The sequence below is a fragment of the Trachypithecus francoisi genome, unplaced genomic scaffold (genome assembly GCF_009764315.1).
Source record: "Trachypithecus francoisi isolate TF-2019V2 unplaced genomic scaffold, Tfra_2.0 Lachesis_group3, whole genome shotgun sequence".
Lineage (NCBI taxonomy): Eukaryota > Metazoa > Chordata > Mammalia > Primates > Cercopithecidae > Trachypithecus > Trachypithecus francoisi.
In genome coordinates, this window is record NW_022681468.1 from 76,416,029 (window position 1) to 76,435,333 (window position 19,305).

General features: G+C 35.8%; 1 protein-coding gene across 2 annotated transcripts in view; it reads left to right on the forward strand.

Annotated features, from left to right (window-relative positions):
• Window positions 1–19,305, forward strand: part of PRKD1 (protein kinase D1) — a 362,671-nt gene that overhangs the window by 280,904 nt on the left and 62,462 nt on the right. The window contains exon 5 of one of the 2 annotated variants that reach the window (XM_033188361.1): window positions 4,641–4,664. The exons of the other annotated variant lie outside the window; for it this stretch is intronic. Within the exon in view, the coding sequence (XP_033044252.1) occupies window positions 4,641–4,664 (24 nt within the window). The remainder of the gene's footprint in view (window positions 1–4,640; window positions 4,665–19,305) is intronic. 2 annotated transcript variants of the gene reach the window in all.

Consider the following 19,305-nt stretch of genomic DNA (forward strand, 5'->3'; position numbering starts at 1 on the left):
TTTATCCATTTGGGCACAGAAATTCAATCTCAGATTTCTCTAATGTTAAGATAGAAAAAATATTATAACAGCATAGATCACATGACAAACTTCAACTATCATCAACTTTGGCAGTAAACTATCCATTATGCTATCCATAAAACAGTCCATCTTTTAAAAAATCCAAAATATGGTCAATTTATAATAGTTCTGTGGGCATGGATTTTTTTTTTTTTTTTGTAAACTATCATCAGTATTAGAAGGAAACAAGAAACTCTCAGCGGATCCTTAAGTGGAACACATTAATACACTGTATCATTATTTATAAGTTTATTTATCAAATTATATCAATTTTATGGACTTTTGGGCAATTGTAGAAGAAGTGAGTATTAGATGACTCTATTATTTCTATATGCTTTACTCATCTTTTTATTTTATTTACATGTGTTCTTGTGGTATTTGGGAAAAGTCAAAGCCAGTTGAACCCACACCAGGCAAGAGTTAGTCTTAGGTAAAAAGTTATTACAATATAATAATCTGTTCTAGAACATCTATTCCTAGGTGTAAAGGAAAACTTTAATCAGATAAACTGTCCCATGAGGGACAATGATAAAAGACGAATAACATACGACATAAAAGAACAAAACACTATTTGAAGGCGCCCAAGAGCAATCAAGGATATTGGATTTGAGTGATCAATTACAGAGAGGTCAATACACAGGGCAGCCTCCCAAAATGAAGACGTATCCAGCCCAAAATATCAATAGTACTGAGGTTGAGCACCCCTGATGTAGAACAAACCAGAGAACTGCCAAACATATTATAGAGGTGCAGTAAAGACAAGGTAGCATTACATAAAGTTAAGTATGAAGTATTAAGGCAATGTGCTGTTACACAAAGACAGAAAAATTAACCGATGAAATAGAGTCCAGAAAGTATGTGCATACACAGACCAACTGATTTATGACAAGGGAAAAATTGCTGTGAGAAACAATGGTCTTTTCAACAAATATTTCTGTGACCAATTGAATATCTATATGGCAAAGAAGAATCTTGACCCTATCTTATACCATACACGAAATCAATTGTAGGTAGATTGGAAGCTTCTAGGAGGTAACACAGAAAGTATATCTACAAGAACTTCGAGTAGGAAAACCTTTTTTAAACAGGATTTAAATCACTGATGACAATGGAAAAAGATTGATAAATTGGGTATCATTAAAACTAAGAAATTATTTTAATCAAAATGCCATTAAGAGAATAGAAAAGTGAGTGGGAGAAGACATTTTCAATACAATATATCATATAAAAACTCATATGCAGAGCACATAAAGAACATTTACAAAAAAGTTAGAAGACAGACAACATTATTTAAAATATAGCAGTATACTTAACCAGCACATTACAAGATAGACAATAAACAGGAAAATGTGCTTAACATCATTAGTTATCAAGGACTGTAAAGTTAAGTCTGTAATGACCTATGTCTGCATCAGAATGTCTGACATTGAAAGAACACCTGTTAATAACAAGTACTGGGAAAGATACTGAGTAACTAAACGTACATACACTACTACTGGGATTGTATATTGGCCCAAAGAACTTTGGAAAACTTGTTGGCAGTTATCTTGTAAAGCTGAACACATGCATATGGCATGACTCACCAGTTCTACTTCCAGGTATATATCCAATAGAAATATAGAGAGTAATTGACAGAAGGATATGTTATAAGATGTTTTTGACATCTTTATGCATAATAGCTAAAAATTAGAAACCAATAGTGGTGTAGTCATACAATGGATTGTATGAATGATACAGCCATGGAATTAATGAACTGTTGATTCACTCTACAACATTGTTGAATCCCACAAAATGATATTTAAAGAAAGAAGTCAGACAAAGGGTACATAGTTACGAATCCAGTATATGAAGTTCAAATCAAGCAAAACCAATTTATGGCAAGATACTTCAAAATAAAACTAAGGTGGGATGTCAACTGGGAAGGAGCAGAAGCGAGCTTTCTAGGATGCTGGCAATATTATATATCTTGATCTTGGCAGAGGTTACATGGGTTTATCCACATGCAAAACTTCATCAAGCTATACACCTAGAATGTTGTATACTTTATTCCATATGAATTGTACCTCAGTAAAAATGTTTTAAAATGATAATAACAATAGATCTCCAAATAGCAAGTTATAAAGTCATTGAGATTCTTCAACACAGGTCATGTGAGAAAAGAATGAAATTTTATATCATAATAATTAATACATTATGTTATAAGATTCCTATCAGTCAATTAAAGGAAAATGGAGCTATAAAATTTACATTATTCAATAATTAGAAATAAATCCTTTGGGTGCTAAATTAAAAGTAATATGCCTCATCATCCTGGGATACATTCTAGTATTCATTTGCATAATAAACATTGTCACCTACAGTAGTTTCATCACAGATACAAAACTGTAATTATATGACCTTCATTTAAGGGAAACACCAAACAAAAACAAAACAGTGGTATAATTTACAACTAATTAGGAATGAAACAGGTCGCTGTCTTTTCCTTGGTGATTTAGAGACATTTCTGGTGATTCTAACTTGATAAGATGAAAAGATAGAGCTGTCTCTGTGTTTCCCAAAGTTTTTCTTAAAAATAATGGTCCCATAAAATATTCTGAAAAAAATATTGGTCAAATAAGATTAGGAAATGCTTCTTGGTCCATCCAAATATTGGGCATCCTAGAAATTATTATGCGTAATTAAGGCTCTAAGAAGTCTGACAGTGGTGAAATTAGTGTTCTTAAATCCACTCCAACATGGAACCCTTTTCTCATAAAACCCATTAATATTGTGTAGGAAACGCATGCACTCTGGGAAACAATAACCTAGAGGGATGAGTACATGAATGCATGTTGCATAGACCATCTTCAAATATGAGCTGAATAGCATGCTGCTGAAGCTGAATTGTGATGACAGCCCAGAAAAAAGATATTCAGGGCTGCTAACTGGAGAAAACACATACACTTTGGATACCAGATATGTAGATGGCAAGGATAATATCTTCCTTTGGAAATGAAGAAATTGATTTCCTCTCCCAAAGAGCCAACTTTGCCATTTCTGCATGTGAATGTGCCTTAAGAGTACCTGCAAACAAGGTTATAATTTTTCCCTGAAACTCATGTTTGGTTATTTTCAAATGAGTGGTTGTTGTCCTTAAGCTCTGCACATGCTTCCTGTCAATCCAGAAATGTGGCAGGTATTTTTTTTTTTTTTTTTTGAGACGGAGTCTCGCTGTGTGACCCAGGCTGGAGTGCAGTGGCATAATCTTGGCTCACTGCAAGCTCCACCTGCTGGGTTCACACCATTCTCCTGCCTCAGCCTTCTGAGTAGCTGGGACTACAGGCGCCTGCCACCACGCCAGGCTAATTTTTTTGTATTTTTAAATAGAAATGGGGCTTCACCATGTTAGCCAGGATGATCTCGATCTCCTGACCTCGTGCTCCCCCTGCCTCGGCCTCCCAAAGTGCTGGGATTACAGGCGTGAGCCACCACACCCAGCCTGTAGCAGGTAATACCAGATAACCAATCAGTCTTGGTAGAACCTCAGTCTAAATGCTCATGACTTTCCAAAGTTTCTGACAAAATGAGTTAGCTGCAGATTTCAAATGAGGACTGAGGATTCAAAAAAAAAAAAAACCAGATACTAGGATTTTTCTCAATGTGGGGTATTTTATTCAACACTGCAAAAAAAATCACATTTCAAAGCTCAGTCATGCATTCTCGTTAAGAAAAAGAGTGAACTATATTGAAGTTTTGATTTGGTTTCTAGTTATCAGATAGATCTGCCCCCAAAAAGCTTGAGAGAATAGAGATGAAAAACAACATACTCAATTTAAGTTACCAGTTAAGTGTTATCTACTTAATTAAACTCTGTCATATTTTTCATTGATATTACCTCTTATCTTTTAAAAAATCATTCAGAGTAACCTTACTGCTTTTGAATTATATTTCAACCTTGAATGGAATCAGATAGAAAATAATTATATGCAACAAAGATTGTAAAATGAACAAAGAATACACTATAGGCATATTTTCCTCCTTAAAACTCTAACCCACTATTGGACTTTCTAGGTTTGGAAACCACTGACTGCTACTGATTATTCATCAGCTTATTCTTGCTTGCAAGCATCTAACAACTTTGTATCATTTGATTACTTTGATGACCTTTTTCTTTCTTTTCCCATTGAGAATATGAATTATTGTGAAGAAAATCTAATCTTTCACTTAAAGGTCAAAAATGCTTCATTTTGACTGTAATTTATTTTCAATAAGGTGAAAGAACCATCGTTCATCACTGAGACTATGACAAGTAGAGTTTTTTTTTTTTTAACATCTACCAACTCACAACTGTAAACTATTTTTGCAATTTTTACTTAGTGTCTATAGTTCCATTTAAATATTAAATGTAGTTTCCAACTCAGATTCTCTGTAGTTATAAAGACTGATTAGTATAACATTTTGCTTTTCTTTTAAAACATGCCTATATGAAACATTATTGAATAATGTGCTTTACTTTCATCCAATAACGTTGTTTTCCTGTCTTTTTCTCCTTTGATTCTGCACCTTTGCCTGCTTTTTGCTCTTACAACTTCATGTTTCAGTCTCCTGTGAGTCCTGGCTTTGAGGTAGGTACTAATGCTACCTGACACTAGAAATTTGCTTCACTATCTTTTTGAAACCAGCATATTAGGCTGACATCAGACAATTGTCTGTATTGACTTTATGAGAATAATCAGGTCAAAGTTTAGCTCAGAATTCAACACATTGGCTCACAGAAAGCCCTCAGGTTTTCCTTGCTTTTGTCCTGTTATGTTTAACTTTTCATAGTCCCAATTAGCTGAAGGGCAATGAAGTCATTAGAGTAATAGAATTAGGTTTTTCAGGTCAAATTTTGCCCTGTGACTGCTTGATTTCGTAACGTTGGTGTTTTTTTAATGAAACTGAACAGACACGTTGAGAATAAAGAAGACTACATCAGCCCTCACTTATGTGATGTTATGTTAAATGAATCTCATGCACATCGGAACTATGTCCTAATCCCAGGTACCACAGAGGCCTGCAAAGTGAGGACACCATCCCAGTATATTGCCTAAAGATGGCTGTAACTACTTGTTTACAGTTCCTGAACTTACCTTTTCAATAAAGGATCTTTCCATCCTTTTGTGTTATAACAATCTATTAATTGTTTTTTAAAAATGGTATACAAATGGAAATGTCAGTCTCTCAATCGAGACAGAAATTATATATGGAAAAGACACAAATTTCCTTCAAAAAATGTTTGTTAAGCCCCCCTCCAAAATTGGCCTTTTTTCTATCTTAAGCAATAAATGATATGAACATAGAGGAGAAGTATTTAGGGCAAGTATTAGAGCATACAACAGTGCTCTTCTTGTGATGGTTTGTTTTGGTCAGTTGACTTGTGAATGTTTAGTGTCTTTTATTTCTGTACCTTGGTCAATTGAGAGTTGACATACTGTTATTTTCCCTCGTGGGACTATAAATTTTAAATAGTATTATTAGTATCCATTCTAAGATGGATTTGTTAAGGTAACTCTAACAAAGGAAGCTAATGAAAACACAACCAGAACATGTTCTGGGTTAATTAAGATTGATGAGTCAGGATTTCTGATTCATAAGCTACAGGATGAAGACATCTGCTTCAATAATAGTAAATTCCTATTTTTGGAAAATTATTCTTATCCAAAAAGTGTCCTACTTAGAATAAGTCCAGTGTGAAAGCTAGGTGAGTGTAATTTTTATAGTCTTGTAAATTTGGTTTATAATTTAAAATGCCTTCTAGACATAATTTTAAATGTGAATTAGTATCTTTCCCTTCAAATAATCCTTTGGGCATAAAGCCAAAGAAGGACGGGAAACATTTTTCACTTCTTTCTCCCACATTGCAGTTGGGAACAGATTGCATAAAGGAGGACTGAAGAGTAGTCTGATTTTCTGTGCAAGTCGTACAAATTAAAAGCAACCAGGCCTTCACAGGCTAGCTCCTGATGGAAATAAGATGTGTTTTCAGCATGAGCTATTTTTCTTGAACTTTGTTTACGTCTAGTTTGTCAAAAAGATAACAGACTTTTCTCTTTATAAATGTCTTGGAAGAAACTGATGCATAAAATTCGACTAAAATTTCTTCAGAGAAATGTCTTAGTGACAGTTGTGCAAGTAGCAGAATGGTTAGAGAAACCTGGCCATTGCTCCACGTCCAGCATGTCCTGGTCAGTTTACGCTTTTATGTCTGTAACCCTGAGGTGCACAAGTATGCAAAAATAGATAAATTATCTGCCTTCATGGAGCTTGCATAGGTAAACCATATACCAACAAGTAAATACAGTATATGTCTTTGTATAAGCTTCCTGGTATTATATTACAATGAAATATATTGATTTATGTAACCAATTTCTCCTCCTGTTTCCATTTTAAATATGAAAATAATGCAAAAAATAAGCATCTCTATGTATTTTTTGCATATTTGTAAAAGCATTAGTAAATTCTGAATGAATATTTATTTGGCCAAGCACAGTGGCTCACACCTGTAATCCTAGCACTTTAGGAGGCCGAGGCAGGCAGATCACTCGAGGCTAGGAGTTCGAGACCAACTTGGTCAACATGGTGAAACCCTGCCTCTACTAAAAACATACAAAAATTAGCTGTGCAGGTGTCAACCTGTAATCCCGGTACTCAGGAAGCTGAGGCATGAGAATTGCTTGAACCCGGGAGGCAGAGGTTGCATTGAGCCAAGATCATGCCACTGCACTCCAGCCTGGGTGATAGAGTGAGACTGTCTCAAAAAAATAATAAAAATAAAAGTTATTTACTGAATGAGTTAGTAGATAACATTATTATAATCCAAATAGGTTATACTGCTTTTTTAAAAAAATGTATAGTTATTCAAAAGTGTAAAAGTTTACATTTTTCACTCTAATGAAAATGGTATATGAGAGTTTCCATTTCCTTATACTCTTCCCAACAGGTGTTGTCAATATTTTAAAAGGCTTTTCCTCGCTGCTGATTTGAAATACATATAATCTGTGCCTAACTCTATATTTCTTTATTGGAGAGAATAAAGGTTTTTCATATATTAATTGACCTTTAGTGTTTCAGCTGTGGTGAATTGCCTTTCCCTTTTTCCATTGAATTGCTTGTTGGTTTATAGTCTTTATGTATTGTGACTGTTATTCTCCATCAATCTATGATCTGTATGTTTTTTATGTCTTTTCCCATATTGATTTTTTAACATGAAGAAGACATATTTTCATTCATTCGCTTACCATATAGAGACTTAACCATATGGAGACATGTTGAAAATAAATCAACACAGCCAGATTAAAGATAATATTTTTGTCAAGCGATTGACGAGAGTGATCTTTTCTTGAGGTAAAAGAGCTGAAGTCAAAGTAGAAAATGAAGCAGAATTTAAGATATTGGATGACCTTTGTGACCCTAGGATATAATTGACGACACAGCATTTTTTACATGATGGATTTTTTAAAAAAATTAGATAGCTTTACTAAAGTTATCTTAAATGTTTTTCAGTGACTTTAAGGTGTTATCCACTAATTTAGCTTTGAAGTTAGGAGACTCTACAGAGAACTTCTTTTTCTTGGAATTAAATGCTTCTAGCCTAATCTTTTTGGGTATTCTTAACATTCAGGCCACCTTACAGAAATTATTAGGAAATAAATCACTCATTCTAAAAGGTTTCTCTGTGTTTGACCATTTTATATCCTTTAATTTTATGAAATTTGGACAATATTCAGTTAACATTTTATGTGAGGTTGCATATTTTCTAAATAACAATTTGCCATAAACTGCAATTATTTTCATACAGGTTTACTGACTCACATGTAATTAAGACACGGATTGTACTAAAATGAGTGCTAGGCTGCATATGTTCATAGAAAATCCCCCCTCAAAAATGATTCATTTAGTTACTGTTTTCATTTATTTAAAAAATGAAAACAAGAGAATACAGCATTGCATTTTCTATCTATAATTAGATATGATCCTGATACATTTTATAATAGTCAAAGTAGTTTCTTTTCAAATATGCAAATAATGGACAAAAAGCTATTTCTTAACTATGATGATATTTACTGCCCAGGTGAACATTTTCCAGGATATTTTTCAGTGTAGCAAAAGTCTATTTAGAAGTAGAGACTTAACTCTTGTGTTCTGGAATTCCAGGAATCCTGGTGATTTCTCTGAATTAAAAAGTCATTTTTCCATTTAAATATGCACCATGACACCCATGTAGTACATCTGCCAGATAGTACAAATTTTCCTTTGATGATTGTATAAACTAGTTTTTCAAATTCACACCTGGGCAGTATGTACTTTCAATGAGGAAAGATGTCCAAAAATGTTTTAACCAGAACTTCCCTGCTTCCTGAGACTATGAGCAGTAGTGAGTTTCTGGGGAAAGAGTCCTTTAGTAAAATGAATAAGATTGTGAGGACTGCTTTGAGTTACTGTTACGTGATTTCATTCCACAAGCCTGGCATATCATATATGTTCATTCTTAAGTTTGTTCATGCTCTGAACAAAACCTTGCAGATGTGTGATTGTAAATGTGAATACTACTGGAGAGTTCTTCATGAACCCTGCTGGGAGGGGCTGGCATCATATACCAATTGCCCCACACTTACTAATATGTGGGTCTTAAAAGCAATCAGATTTTTAGTAACAACTCTGAAGGTCCTGTGCAACTCTCAGGCAAGGTACCATGACCTCCATATTACTCCTGACAAGACACAAAACAGAGCCTTCCACTGTTACGAAGCACAGGCATTTACTTAGTGGGCATCTGCATCCATCTAATATTCTAGGCTGGGACAGATTTAAGTCTCTTCTCCCTTAATTCCTGACTGCTCATAACTTCTGAACTGCTACCTGAGTAATATGAAAAAAAGTGCCAGGCACGGTGGTTCACGCCTGTAATCCCAACACTTTGGGAGGCCAAGGCAGGTGAATCACCTGAGGTTGGGAGTTCGAGACCAGCCTGGTCAACATGGTGAAACCCTATCTCTACTAAAAACACAAAAAGTTAGCTGGGCATGGTGGTGTATGCCTGTAATCCCAGCTACTCGGAAGAACTGAGGCAGGAGAATCACTTGAACCCGGGAGGTGGAGGTTGCAGTGAGCAGATATCACAGCTATTGCACTCTAGCCTGTACAACAAGAGCCAAACTCTGTCTCAAAAATAAATATATAATTAAATAATAAATAAAAATATGAAAAAAGGTTACTTATGTTCACTTTGAGAGTTTATGTGTCCTCATAATGTGCCTACCCAGGAAAAAAAAAAGAAAGATTTGTATAGAAGAAATAATAATGAGTAGGAGAGAGGAGAGTGGAAGATTGGAATTGGTGCTATAAATTAGACTTCTAGAAACTACGGAAAATTCAGCCTCTAAAATATTTGTGTCTTTTCACAATATTTAGATACATTATTTTACTCAACCTCTTAGATATAGTATTCTGATACTTGATTTAATCTAATCAAATGAATTCCTTCTTGCCTTCTCAAAAAGAGTGATGATGTTGCCATTTTGATAATAAATATAGTGAAATGTAAGATGAGACAATGTCTGGGAATTATGAACAAATATGCCTCTTTCTCTAAATAGCCAAGTTTTTAGTGGTATCTATTTTTGTGTAGTCATGCACTGAAAATATCACTTGAGTGATATAATTTCATTGAGTGAGTGTTTTTCTGTATTTTTAAAACCCAAAGCTCTTTTGGGGGTGTGGGATAGATAGAGGGAAAAAGTCTCTTATCTTTTGTCTCTTTCTCTTTTGTAATTAAGTTGCATTAAAATCTAGTCTTTGGTCTTACCATGTTGTTTCAGAAGCACATGAGCACATACACACAGACACACACAGCACTACGTGTTTGACATTGAGTGTTATGGGCTAGGATTCTATAATGTACTATTGAAGTAGAAAAATTAAAGAATTGATTGTCCTTGTGAAATAGAAAAAATAATAAAAAGTTTAGCTGTAATAGGCATTGGTGAACCCCTTGAAGTAAAAGTTAGAAAAGAATATTAACTGCCTTTCTGTAGAAACTGTAAGACACCTTATCTCTTTCCCACATATATTGTAAGGTCTGTAAGTTTCTCTTTTCCTTCTTGCTGTGCAGCTGCAAGGTCACAAAATAGATAAGCGTAAGTTACAAGATGTGTAAGCTGAATTTCAAGAATGTTACCTAATGTTCTTGTTTCTGTAAGCCTGATTCCTGCATCAGGTAGTTCCTGCCAAAAACTGCTTAAAAGGCAACTGCTTTCTTTGTTTAGGGCTCAGTCTCTCAGGACGCATGTCCACTAAGCCAGTATACACCTTAAATAAACTCTCCTCCACCGCTATTCAGTCTCTCTGTCCCCTTAATTCCCTGCAACATTTCTAGTGCCAAAACCCAGGACTGGAGATGGCAGATTTCCGCCTCCTTTGCCTGTGGGACTGAGGCCCTGGGACAGGGGAGGCCTGGGACCCTTGGAGCCACCGGGAGAGCTTCAGCCCCAAAGGGGATCGGCCCTCCGGTGTCCTGGTGTTCATCCCGACAGCGCAATGGAACCGGTAAAGAGGATTCCTGGATGGTATCAGTAGCAGCACACAGACATCTGAACCGTGGTAAGGTTTGGGTCCTGAGACAGGACCCATCCCAAAGGACAGAAGGGGAGGCTGATCACCTCCAGGGGAGTGACAACTAATCCGACCCAGAGGGACTGGGGACAGTAAGAGTGGCTCATTGATTTGAATGAAACTCACACCCCAACAAGACAGGACACGAGAGTGGCTTGCTGAGTCAGTTAGGAAAAGAAAACTGGAGGTGGCGAGAGTGCCTCGCCACCCCAACTAGGAAACTGGAGGTGGCAAGAGTGATTCGCTACCCCAACCAGGAAGGGGAGCTGGAAACAGGAAAGTGTGTGAGTGTGTGTGATAAAGACAGTTCCAGAAGGAACCAACGTGAGGAGTGACATGTAGAGGGCTACAGGTCTCTTGGTAGAGGCTGTATGCTCTGAGCAAAGTGTAAGACCAACTGGGTCTGATTGGTCTAAAAAGAAAGGAAAAGTGACTGTGCTGTGTTGTTACTGGGAGGAAATGGGAGGAAAATCGTCAAAACCCCCTTCATTGGAATGTATATTAAAAATCTTTGAAAAAGGCCAGGCGCAGTGGCTCAAGCATGTAATCCCAGCACTTTGGGAGGCCAAGACGGGCGGATCACGAGGTCAGGAGATCGAGACCATCCTGGCTAACAGAGTGAAATCCCGTCTCTACTAAAAATACAAAAAATTGGCCGGGCATGGTGGTGGGGCCTGTAATCCCAGCTACTTAGGAGGCTGAGGCAGGAGAATGGTGTGAACCGGGAGGCAGAGCTTGCAGTGAGCCAAGATTGCGCCACTGCACTCTAGCCTGGGTGACAGAGCAAGACTCTGTCTCAAAAAAAAAAAAAAAAAAGCCCCAGCCAGTTTTATAAAAGACTTTGTGAGGCCAGCACATGGTAAACACAGCGTCTATAAGGCAGGCCCAGGGAAAATGGTTAAACTTGCTCATGTCCCAGTTCAAACCTGGAAAAAATAATCCCCAGATTCACGTTTTAGTGAATGGTTCTTGTCTTTCGATAATTTCAAGACTCTAATAAAAAGCTTTATAGTTATAGTTAAAAGATGTCTAGTTCTCCCTTGCCTCCTGCCTCTGTTAATCAAAAGTATCCGGTCAACTGTAGAGGCAATGGTAACAAAGCATACTACTACTCAAATCATGGCCTTAACCAAGTACCTACCGGGCCTTGCCTCAAAGAAAATACGTACCCACTCAAAAAAAGCCAAGAAATTGTGGTGCTCTTTATTAAACATCATTTACACAGAGCACCAAAGAGGGGATTGAAGCAGAAAAGTTAAAGAATTGATTGTCCTTGTGAAATAGAAAAAATAATAAAAAGTTTAGCTGTAAGGCATTGGTGAACCCCCTTGAAGTAAAAGTTAAAAAAGAATGTTAACGCCTTTCTGTAAAAACTGTAAGACATTAATTAAACTTATCTCGTTCCCACATATTTTGTAAGGTCTATAAGTTTCTGTTTTTCTTCTTGCTTTGCAGTTGCAAGGTCAAAAAATAGGTGAGCATAAGTTATAGGACATGTTTTTCCCAAGATGGGTAAGCTGAATCTCAAGAATGTTACCTAATGATTAACTGCTTTTGTTCTCGCTTCTGTGAGCCTCATTCCTACATCACGTAGTTCTCGCCATAAACTACTTAAAAGGACACTGCTTTCTTTGTCTGGTGCTCAGTCTTTCAGGACACATGTCCACTAAGCCAGTGTACACCTTAAATAAACTCTCCTGCACCCCTATTTGGTCTCTCTGGCCCCTTATTTCCTGCAACACTATAAAGTTATCATTATGGGCCATTTTTGAAGGGAGAAGCTGTCGCCTTTGTGGCCTACGACTGTGTTTATGGCATACTTTCCCAGCTGTTCGATGTCTCCAAGGCAGTAGTAATCAACGCCACAGTCTCTTTTCAGACTATTTCATTCAGCTTTCCAGTGAGATCATAAACCCAGGCCGAGTCCCTGTCTATTCAGGCAAGGTCAAATACTATGGGAATACTTACCTCTAACATTGCTGTCCTTGGTTTTCCCACATAATCTGTTTACCCTCCATTTCACTTTCTGACACTTAAAGCCCCAAAGTAGAAGTTGATATGCAGTTATATTCTTCCTCAGTGGAAATGTACATGTAATTTGCCACAATTTTTGAACAGTTCTGGTGCTTTCCCTGCAATGGGTAGATCACTTAAGAAAATATCAAGGTTCCTTTACCTTTCATTTTGGTTTACTTGAAAAGAGTGAGGCAATATAAAAGTTAATGTAACTTCTACGATTACTTTAGTACTCAGCAAATCTAGATCCCCTTGTATTTTAGTAAGAGATCATATATATTATTACTTTGAAAGCTTTCACAAATTGCTGCAAATGTTAAGATATGGATTCTCCACGCTATAACACAGTATGTGTCACCGCTAAGCAGTGGGCACATATTTTTTTTACTTGCCCGGTAGCCACCCTTTTACTGTTATGAAAAGGTGTTGGTTAGCTTTTATTTATGCTATATATTTAGGATATTTGACAGATAGCTCACGGGATAGAGAATCAAAATACCACCAAAAAACCTGAAACTCACACACCCTACTCTCTACTGCCTGAATTATAGAGCCTGGAAACGTGCATTCCTACATGAACTCCATTTCTCAAGGGTTTTCATATTTTTCTATTGTCAAAGAACTCTGTGCTGGAAAATCCCCACTCCTGTGTGAGAGGTCATATATTCATGTAGGTGTTGTTACAGATGACTGTGTGGGGGTTTTTTTCTGTTTTTTTTTTGTTTGTTTTTTGCTTCAGAAAGTAGCCTCAGACTGAGTGTTCACAGCCATGTTTTCCTGACAGCAGGTTAGCTCATCATCCCTAAGTGAGATGGACAGTTTTGAAGTATAAAAAAGAAATCTCTGGACAGTTTGCAGATTGATGGGACTGAATTGTCCTGAAAGATTCTATCTCTCTATCTATCTATCTATCTATCTAGTTTTTGTGGGTCCATAGTAGGTATATATATTTTTGGGTTATAGGAGGTATTTTCATACAGGCACGTGGTGTTTAATAATCACTTCGGGATAAATGGGGTATCCATTCACTTCAACGGTTTGTCCTTTGTGTTACAGACAATCCGATTGTACTCTTCTAGTTATTTAAAAATGCACAGTTAAATTATTTTTAACTATAGTCATCTTGTTGTGATAGCAAATACTTGGTTTTATTCACTGTGCTGTTTTTTTGCACCCATTAGCCATCCTTCCTTCCTCCCCACCCCACACGCGAACAAAATTTTAATTACTGATAATACTCAACATAGCCATGGTATGGCAAGACTCACCTTGGGGTCCATGCAAATGTCTTTTCTTCAGGAAACCCCCGTTCTGAATGACCCCCTGCCTCCACCATGAATATGGTTTATCTTTCCTTCAAACTTTCATATATATATATGTGTGTGTGTGTGTGTGTGTGTGTTTTTATATATATATATATATGTGTGTGTATATATATATATAAAAGCACTTATTCTTTGTGACACAGTATTCCAGAAATTGGTGATACAATGATGAACAAAATAATAAAGATGCTGCCCTCCTGGAACCTATATTCTGTTGAAGGGAGACAATAAAAATCCAGTAAACAAATAGGTAAATGCAGTTGCATGCTGCATTAATGACTTTGGAGGAGACAGGATGATGTGAGAGAGTAATAGAGTATGGAGTGGAGGTAAGCAATAAGTTAGGTGGTGTGGAGGCCTCTCAGAGAAGGGGTCGTGGAAACTGAAATCTGAAGAATAAGGAGGAAACCATCTATGAAAAAGGGAAAGAGTAAATATAAAGGACAACAATAATAACAGTTATGCTGTGCCTAGGACTATACTGGCTAGTAAACTAGTTGGGCACAGAGAATGTTATTTCCTCATTTTTGTATGTCCTGAAGCCTCTGAATTAAACTTTCAGGTAAAATTTTCCCCAGGAAACACTTGTTAAATGCAATAGATCCATCTCTATGGCAATAGGAGAGAACTCTCTTAAGCTGTTACTCAGCACTGTTCTTTGAGTGATAGTCCAAAATGCTAGATCTTGAAACTTCTGGAATAAAAGATTAACATTGGCTTGCGTCTATTTTTGCATAGTTATGCTAGTATCTTTTAAGCATAATAACACCTGAATAGGAAAGTAGGCAGCCAACTGAGTGATGTTTATGGAATAGCAGCCCTTTATTCCACTAGTTATTGTGTTCTGGAAAACATACGTGACTCAGGTCCTATCATCTAAGCACAGACAAGCTGGTGAGAAATCTCTTCTATAGGTCAAGGTTAAGGGGTTCATGATATTCTGCATTGCATTTTTGGCACATAAAACACACTACTATTTGATTATTCTTGTTGTCTTATTGCCTCTTTTGTCGTCCTTATTGACTAACTGAGAGGAAGAAAATACTTGCTGTTTTCTATATTAGCATAAAATCAAGGAATGTGAGAGCTGGGGAGGATCAAAGGAGAAAGGAATCATTGTTATCTGGAGCAAAACTACCTGAATTCATAGTTCTGCTACTTACAAGTTGTGTGATCTTGGGAAAATGATTTAATCTCTCAGTAATTCAGTTTCTTTAGGTGTAACATGGAGGTATACATAAATGAAATCGATGTAAAGTACTATAAAAATGGTTGTATAAAATATATAAATAGTTGTATTTATAGTTTATTTATACATGAGGTATAAATAAATGAAATCTATGTAAAGTGCTATGAAAATAGTTGTATAAAATATATAAATAGTTGTATTTATAGTTTATACATGAGGTATAAATGAAATCCATATAAAGTGCTATGAAAATAGTTTGGCATATATGAAGGTCTCTGGCTGAACTAGATAATGATAGAAAACACTTTTTATAACCTCAAAGATCTCCATTTGAACTAGATTTAGTCCCCAGATAAACTGACAGGCACAAAGTTTTTAAATTTCTTTTTCAGTTACTAACATCTGGATCAAGTTATTTTATAACACACCTAGATTCCCTGCTTCTTTTGAAAAACTGAAAAATCCATCAACAATGGATTTACATGTTCACAGGGCAGCTGTTAGAACTAATTGAGCTGTAGCCATCCCTTTGACAGTGACACTGTCCTCTCCAAATTACTATAGTCTCAACCATTCCCCATTGCATCCTTGATGCTGAGGGCCACCCATTAATATGAACAGCCTATTAAGTGTTTGAGTTTGGTAGCAGAAGAGTTCTGCACAGATTTTCATGTTGAAGTAGAGACGAGGAGCAGGCAGGCAAGTACAGAACATTTGCAGTGGAAAACATTCCTTAGCCAGGTGTCCCCTCTTAAAACTGAAATCCTGTAAAGCAAGTATGTCAGTGTTACAGTTTATGTAACTTTAAATTGTAAAAATCTTTTAGTACAGTCTGTATATTAAATATTTCTATTGAAATGTCTCATGAACTAATCCTGTGCATTTACTTCTTGAAAACGTGTATTTATCTCTGGTGAAACTGCTTACTGTTTGTCATGGACATTGTTCTTCCGTAGGAGCTTATTATCAAACGATTCAGACAAATCCATAAAGAGATATTCGCGTGTATGCTAAAGTATTCTCTTTCTATTTATCTTTAACTTAAAGAGAGATTGTCTCCCAAAATCCAGACACAGTGAATGGCTGTAAAATGAATTTTAGTTAACACGTAGAAATATTTTAATAATGCACACATTTTTATTTGAATCATTTTTTATTGTCAAGTGACTTTTATCTCAGAGAATTTTATGTTTGATTTTTTACACAAGTGACAATAAACAAACCACAAGTAAAGGCAACTTGTCTTCTGTGTTTTCTAGCTTAACTCATGAAGAGAGTTCATTTTGAACTGCTAAGTGGAATATACCTTGTTGGGAAATTATTTCAGTCCTGTTAAATGTTTAAAGACGTACTGGCGGTTGGAGTTTCCACAATGTAATCTAAGCAATCATTTCCTGGGAAGGTTCCAAACTTGCTGAGTCATTAATTTAGCACCCTAGGTTAAAAAACAAATTCAGTCTCTAGAAGAGCAGGATACATTGTCTCTCTGAGTAGGTGTTCAGTGCACAGAGTTCCAGCTTTGGCAGTAATTTAAAATGAAACACTTGATAAAAGAATGTTAAAGATGCTTTGTGAAACCACAAACTTGAAAAAAATTGATCTCCGTAATTTTTAGGTTATTTAATCTCTATTCCTGGCTTTAAAATACAACTTTCATCATTATGTTCTCATATTATCTCCCATGCATGATGTATTAACTCTTACACTTCTAACACAAAAAATACCTTTATATTTGTCATTATATATAATTTGCCAAGTCAAATCATTTATATGCATCTATCTCAATACCATATTTTACAGTCATGTCAATTCTTACAGAAGTTTCACACCTGTAAGTTGATCCAAACTCCTCCAATTCATAGAACATATGGCTAATATGAAAATATAAAATTTTTAAAAATGCATTATCTTACATGTGTTTCCCATAGTTATAGAAAACGAAATTTTAAATGTGCTCTTTAAGTTTTGAGCCATTTTTTTCTCTGAACATATTAATGAAGCAGAATAAAACAGACGTTCCAAAGCATTTCAGCTTTCCCTCCTCTTCTCATTAAAAAAAAAATCATTCTGCAGATATTTCAGGTTCGCCAACTACATGGGGCCAAATTGGAATAGAAACTAAGAGTGAAAATTAATTTAAACACCATTTAGTTAACCTAATAAACCCAGCGAAACCTTCAGTAGTGTTGATGGGTAGGGAAGAATTTTCACTTTATTGTAGTTAGCTTTAAAGAAAGGTGTTATTTAAAACTCTAAAGTACTGTATACATTGTAATTAAATATAAAAGTAAGGCAAGAAAATGTAGTAAGTTAATGAAGAATTTGAATTTTATGTATAATAAAGTTTTTATAACATATACACTTGGTACATAATGAACTCTCTTTACTTTGTATAATAATGCATTTCATGCAAAAATTTCCAATTATTTCTGTCAGCATTGTGATTCAAATTACTATCTAGTTTCCTGTTGAAATTATCTTAAAATCCAGAGATCAATGAGATTTTTTTAAAAGTATCATTTCCTTTAAAACTATTAATTTCTGAATTTTTGCCTGCTCTGTAGCTTGATAGATTAAACAAAAACATACTGTAATTATGCTTTATGGTGTACATGCCTTCACATAAAACTTCACATAATAATTGGAATTTTATGTTTTTGCTCAAAATAACAACTGGTTATTAATTATTAATGACAAAATGTGTCATTGATTCTGAAAATCTTTAAGTCTTAGTTTGTGATCACATCATTAGAAATACTTTTGCCAGCTGGGTGCAGTGGCTCATGCCTGTAATCCCAGCAGTTTGGGAGGCTGAGGCAGCAGGATCACCTGAGGTCGGGAGTTGGAGACCAGCCTGACCAACATGGAGAAACCCCGTCTCTACTAAAAATACAAAATTAGCTGGGTGTGGTGACACATGCCTATAATCCCAGCTACTCGGGAGGCTGAGGCAGGAGAATCATTTGAACCTGGGAGGCGGAGGCTGCAGTGAGCCAAGATTGCCCCATTGCACTCCAGCCTGGGCAACAAGAGCGAAACTCCATCTCAAAAAATAAAAATAAAAAAAGAAATATTTTTAAAGGGATGATGGCAATATTACAGAAAGGGTGGTTCTTAAACATTTAGGTAAATATTGATAAATATATATTACAGGATAATGGCCTTATTCCATAGCCAGTTGGTTTTTTTAATAATCTGTTATATATCAACAAAGTCCTTGTTTTACATTTTTGATTGAAGGAAGGATAAAAACCCTATAAATGCTTAGGAAATCATCAGATAATGACCCAGTTTTTCTTTTTTTGTTTTCGCACTTTAGATTTGCCTCATGTTAGGGAAAGCACATGCAAATGTGTGTATATACACTCCCAGAAACATAGAATTGAATAATGAAAACAGAACTTCAGACAGCTTCTCCATGCTCCCTTTCCCAAGGTGTTTGTTATTTAGTAAAATTAAATGACTCAAACAGTCTCCTTCCAGCGGTAAATCAGTTTCTACAAGATAAGTTACTATGCATGTCCCCTGTGTCAAGATTGTAAAGCTTTACTTTTTCATTTAGAAATATGGGTCATATTGAAAATGATTACTTATATTTGGGACTATAAGAAAAGATAATGATAAGTCTGATTGGATTGCTCTCTGATTTTGAAATTTAAAATGGCTTGAATGGTATAAGGGCACTATTTATTAATGCTATTAAAATCTTAATTTCTGACACTATAAATTACATATTCTGTGCCAAGGACACGTGTGGCTGGCAGTGTAAATCTTATTATTGCCCCAATATGGGTGTAGTATAGTCTCTGGGCTACAGAGTGACAGCTAATTTCTTTTGCCTAAACTTGGAATATTTTTTAATTTCTTACATGATCTTGCCTTGAAGGTAATAAATGAAATAACCTCTCAAAAATAATTCTAGTTCTTATAGTTTATGGCAGCGTTTACGTTGGATGAAAAGAAAATACTCAGTTTACTAGATTCCCTCTTGCTTTTCTAATGAATTTGCACCATGGTATAGTAAATGTCAAACTGGCTCTGTTAGCACAGCCTTCAATTAGGTATCTTAAATTAAGGAAAGTA